The sequence below is a fragment of the Eschrichtius robustus genome, chromosome 8 (genome assembly GCF_028021215.1).
Source record: "Eschrichtius robustus isolate mEscRob2 chromosome 8, mEscRob2.pri, whole genome shotgun sequence".
Classification (NCBI taxonomy): Eukaryota; Metazoa; Chordata; class Mammalia; order Artiodactyla; family Eschrichtiidae; genus Eschrichtius; species Eschrichtius robustus.
In genome coordinates, this window is record NC_090831.1 from 15,536,520 (window position 1) to 15,542,519 (window position 6,000).

General features: G+C 35.8%; 1 protein-coding gene across 4 annotated transcripts in view; it reads left to right on the forward strand.

Moving 5' to 3' along the window:
- PNPLA8 (patatin like phospholipase domain containing 8) overlaps window positions 1–4,855 on the forward strand; it is a 139,928-nt gene extending 135,073 nt beyond the window's left edge. For all 4 annotated transcript variants that reach the window (XM_068550362.1, XM_068550364.1, XM_068550363.1 and 1 more), the window contains exon 10: window positions 3,776–4,855. In XM_068550362.1, the coding sequence (XP_068406463.1) occupies window positions 3,776–4,050 (275 nt within the window). In that variant the 3' untranslated portion in view covers window positions 4,051–4,855. The remainder of the gene's footprint in view (window positions 1–3,775) is intronic.
- The last annotated feature ends 1,145 nt before the right edge of the window (window positions 4,856–6,000 follow it).

Genomic DNA, 6,000 nt, shown 5'->3' on the forward strand with positions numbered 1-6,000 from the left:
AAATCATTAGAAAACTGTACAGAGCAATGGTTTTCAGACATTAGATGACAGGTGGCATAGGTCACTGATCCCTGAGAGAAGGAAAATAAATGAAGTAATCACATGATTGCCCAACTTGCTACCTGGAAGTGTTTCTAGGTGATAGCATGAGGAGTGGGGAACTCAAGCAGGATAGTCCCAGGCTCTCAGAAAACAGAGTTGGGGATTCAAAGAGGCCAAGGAAACTAGAATTTGTGGGCAAAATACTACAGAGAAGGCAGCTTCATAGAGAGAGTGCTCTAGAGCTATGCAGAGGAGTCCCCTTGAGTAGTGATCTGTGTTGTGTACAAGCATGTGAGGAAACTACCCAAGGCAGATTACCCCAGAAAGGATTAAATAGAACAACCCTTGGTGCTCACACGGGACCGGGCAGCTCAGATTTCCATCACCTAGATTAGAAAGACCTTGTACTATGTGGGATATGCAGTAGAGTCCTCAGAAGGGTATTGTCTCTGGATCCACCCTAACACAGCTTCAAAGAAATTCTCAAAAAGAGCAAATTGAGCTCCAGTTAACAGCATCCACTGTTAGAATAAAATCCAGCAATATTTAAAGGAATGCAACAAATTCCAGCACACAAAAATATAAGATTCACAATGTTTGGCATGCAATTAAAAAATTATCAGGCATACAAAGAAGCATGAAAAGATACATTTAACCAGGAGAAAATCCGATCAATGAGAGCAGACCAAGATATGAAACATATGAGAGAATTGGCAGACAAAGGATGTTACAATAGCTATTCTAAGTATACTCCATGTTTAGTGAGATAGAGGAAGATTTGAACATGATGAAGAGAGAAATGGATGATATAGAAAGGACCCAAATCAAATCTGTAGAAGTGAAAAATGTGATGTCTGAATTGAAAAATACAGCTGATAAGATTAACAACAATTCTGTACAAAAACATGGAGAAAATAGAAGAAGAATAAATACTTACCAGCTCATTTCCTAAAGCCAGCATTACCCTGACACCTAAACCTGGCAAAAACATTATTAAAAAACATTAAAATACCAATCAGTATTCCCTATTAATATGTATGCAAAAGTCCTTACAGTATACTAATAAATTGAATTCAGCAATATATAAAAAGGAGAATACAGCATAATCCAATAGGATACATCTCAGGAATATGGGTTTGGCTTAGCATTCAAAAAAATCAATATAATTTCACTGTATGAACAGACAAAAAAAAGGAAAATTTTATGATAATCTCAATAGATGCAGAAAAGGCATTTAGTAAAGTTCATCAACTATTCATGATAAAAACTTTCAGCAGATTAGGAACAGGAGGGAACTTCCTCAGTCTGATAAAGGACCTCTATGAAAAAACTAGAGGTGGCATCATGTTTAGTGGTGAAAGACTGAATCCTTTGTACTTAAGATGAGGAGCAGAGTAAGATGTCTCTCATCACTTCCAGCTAGTGTTGTACTGGAGGTCCTTTTCAGTGCAGTAAGGCAATAAAAGGAAATAAAAGGCATATAGATTAGAAATGAAAAGTAAATATTTATAGACAACGCAGTTGTCTATGCTGACAATCCTAAGGAATCTATAAAAAAGCTTCTAGAACTAATAAGTGAGTTTAACAAAGTTGAAGAGTATAAGGTCAATAAAAATCAATTGTATTTCTGCATACTAGCAATGAACAATTAGAAATTGAAATTAAATATATACAAAGATATTATTTATAATAGCATCAAAATATTAAATACTTAAGAAACTATTTAACAAATTATACGCAAGACCTGAACAGTAGAAACTACAAAACACTACGGAGAGAAATTAAAGAAGGCCTAAATAAATCGATATATCAATACCGTGCTCATGAATTGAAAATCTCGGTATTGTTATGGTGGCAGACCACAAATTGATCTGTGGACTTCATTGCAACTGCTATATAAATGAAAATGGACTTTTCTGGGGTAGAGATTAACAAGATGACTATAAAATTTATATGAATATGGGAAGGACCTAGAATAACCAAAACAATTTTGAAAAAAAAAACAAAATTGGAAGACTTAGACCCTCTGATTTCAAGACTATAAAACTACAGTAAGCAAGGGTGGTATTTGCATATCAGTGGTACCTAATAGTACAGAAATTGATCCAGACATGTATGCTCAAAAGATTTTTGACAAAGGTAATTCAATGAGGAAAGGATAATCTTTTCAACAAATAGTACTGGGACAATTAGATAACTGTATTTTAAAAATTGAACCTTGACCCTTCACATCATACACAGAACCTAACTTGAAATGGATCACAGACCTAAATACGAGAGTTAAAACTGCAAATCCTTTAGAATACCCTGGAGAAAATCTTAATGACCTTGGGTTAGGTAAAGAGTCTTTGATAGGACACAATAAACATGGACATAAAAGGAAAAACAGATAAATTAGACTTCATCAAGTTATAATTTTGTTCTTCAAAAGACACTTTTAATAAAATGAAAAGACAAGCTATAGACTGAAATAAAATATTAGTAAAATATGTGTTTGATCCATCATCAGAACCAAATGTATAATCAGATGCAAGATATATAGAAAATGCTTACATTGTATAATATAAGGAATATACAGAGATGAAAACAAAAATTCAGTGGGAAAAAAAATGGCCAAGATGTTTGAACAGACGCTTCACTGAGGAAGATGTACAGATGACTAATAAGTACATGAAAGACTTTTCAACATTATTAGTCCTTAGGGAAAAGAAAATTAAAACCACAAGATCCCAGTACACATCCTCTAAAATGATTAAAATTAAGACCAACAGTACCAAGTCTTGGCAAAGATGTGGAACAGTGGGAACTCAGATATCCTAGTGGTTGGTGTGCAGAATGGTGCAACCATTTGGAAAACAGTGTTTTGGTTCTTAATAAGATAAATAAACTTTTACCATATGAATGAGCAATTTCATCCCTGAGTATTTACCCAAGAGAAATGGAACCATATATCTACAAAATGATTTAGGATTATTTCTAATAGCTAAAAACTGAAGAGAACCAGACCAGAGAGAACAAATTGTGTTATATCCGTACAGTGGATTACTACTCAGCAATATAAAGGAAGGAACTATTGATCCATGCTGCAACATGTATTTCAAAAGCATTTTGCTGGGTAAAAGAAGCTAACCAGACCCAGAAGCGCTATATATATTTATGATTCTGTTTATATGAAAAATTCTAGAAAAGGCAAAGGGTAAGGGGGGACCAACCATAAAAAGGCACGAAGAAGCTTTTGGGATGACAGAAAATGTTCTATGTCATGATTGTTGCGGTGGTAACACAGTGTATACGTTTGCCAAAACCCATCAATTCAGACACTTAAAATCGGCGAATCCTATTGTATGTAAATTATACCTCAATGAAGATGATCTCAAGAAATTAAAAAACATGTACTCCTATAAAAATTAATTATAAAAAAAGAAAAAACAAAAAAGGAAGGTTGTAAAGGCATTTCAGCAGTGGCTAACAGTATGACTGAAAACAGAGAAGAGAGTCCTGGAGCAGGGGTCCTAATTTATCAGAATTATATGGCGTATTTTGGGAGATGAATTTCATTTCATAGTTATATTCAGTATTATGGATTCTTTACTCCTGTTATTTAGCTGGAGTGTGGAAATAAGCAAGGCTTTGTAATTTGCCTAAAATTGGATAATTGTAAATAACGTAAAATTAGATCATTGAAGAATAACTCGATTTTTTAATTCACCCTATCCTGTGTTTGTTTTAACAGAAGTCCATGTAATGCTTGATGGTCTCTTACCTCCTGACACCTATTTTAGATTTAATCCTGTTATTTGTGAAAACATACCTCTAGATGAAAGTCGAAATGAAAAGCTGGATCAGCTGCAGTTGGAGGGGTTGAAGTACATAGAAAGAAATGAAGAAAAAATGAAAAAACTTGCAAAAATATTAAGTCAAGAAAAAACAACTCTGCAGAAAATTAATGATTGGATAAAACTAAAAACTGACATGTATGAAGGCCTTCCATTCTTTTCAAAATTGTGATGAGTGTGTGCATGTATAGCCTCCTAACTGGATGCCAGTTCAGAAGATCCACAGAATTCAGTAAGGGGTTGCGGGGTTCAGCAGGACTGCCTTTGAGATGCTTAGAATTCTGGGGAATCCTGAAAAGACAGTGGTCGGCCCAGCTTGCACAGTACAGAGAGGGTGTGTGTGGTTACAGAGTTCATCTGGGAATTAGGTTTTCATGATGTTAATAGTTAACCACGCGTTAGGAATCTTACTGTGCCAGTTGGTTTTAGTACATATTGGTGTTGTATTGTTTGATGTTTGAAAATTTATTAATATATGTGCCAAACAAGGACTGAAAGCTGTCATATTATACTTGGTATTTTTACTTCAGTCACTGTAATCATGTTAAATTTATTTGATCATTGATTTTCTTTCATGTGGAAAAGCTAATTTGTTCTTAAAATAATTCATCTCTTTAAACATCACTTAGGTTTTCACTAGCTACATTCTGCGTTCCAAATGTTGCCTTCTACTATTGTCATATCATCTAAACAGATGCAGAAAAAATGGGATTCTCTCTATCAAAGGACTTTTTACATTTGAAATATGAAAGAGCCAGATACAGTTCTCTATTCCAAATGTGTTTATGTCAACATTGTTTGGTTCGGAAAGATAGCTGAAGTTCCAATCAACCACTTTTTCCCCCTGAAATTTCAAGATAATGCTGTATGTTAACTTTTCTAGCTCTAGCTTAGCATTCACTATTATGAAAGTAATTATTTGAATTTACTGAGAAAATGCCCCATCATTAACAAAAATAAACTATTGAAATAATCTATGTTAAAAGGCTAATGTCATTTTTAAATTATTTATTATTCATGATGTAGCCCTTCGTCTCTTTGTAGCATTTGAATATACCTGTCAACAGTATGCTTTAAAAAAATGTCAGGCTTGTTTTACCTTAACTCCTTTAACCATCTGGACTTCGCAGAGGTTAATAACGTATACACCAACCCGAATCATTGTTTATGCTAACCAAATTCATCTTTGTTGTGTTATCTATCTGCCATGTAAATCTTTCAACATGTTTAGATTTGTGAAGAAGAGAAATGAAAAAAGGTTAGTGTCCTTTGCTTTGTACATGTAAACTAGAGCTAAACCCGTTACCCGGATTGTCATGCTGCGTCTTTGCAACGCTGATGCGAAGAGGCAGCGAGGCGTCGAGGCGTGGTTCACAGATGCTGGGGGAGCTGAGCGTCTGGGTGCAGCTCGGGCTCCGATGCAGAGCCCTTCTCTTTGTGACCTGGAGGAGGGTGGACAGCCTCTCTGGGCTTCAGATATTTTATTTGTAAAATGAGAAGAGCTGCTTCTAAAATTTTATTTCCTCTTACGGCAACTGAAAAGTAAATTCTGCAAATGTACAAGCAAAAGATAGGAAGAAGTGTGAAAATGAATTTTCATTCCTACACAGGTAAAATATCTGCTCTTTTCAAAGAAGCAAAGAATTGTCTATTTTAAAAAGAAAATGTAATAAATTATCCAACTTATCAGTTATTTTAAACATAGAAAATAAAAATTATTTTGTAGCTCAGTTCTTTTGGGGTGTTTCAGTTCTTATTTCTGTAATAAATGCTGTGCTGGTAATATTTCAGTTCTGTTCTTGCTGCTGATGTTATTCTTTATTAAAAATAGTACCGGGACTTCCCTGGTGGCGCAGTGGTTAAGAATCCACCTGCCAACACAGGGGACACGGGTTCGAGCCCTGGTCTCGGAAGATCCCACATGCCGTGGAGCAACTAAGCCCGTGAGCCACAACTACTGAGCCTGTGCTCTAGAGCCCACGAGCCACAACTACTGAGCCCGAGCACCACAGCTACTGAAGCCCGCGCGCCTAGAGCCCGTACTCCGCAACAAGAGAAGCCACTGCGATGAGAAGCCCACGCACTGCGACGAAGAGCAGCCCCCGCTCGCCACAACTAGAGA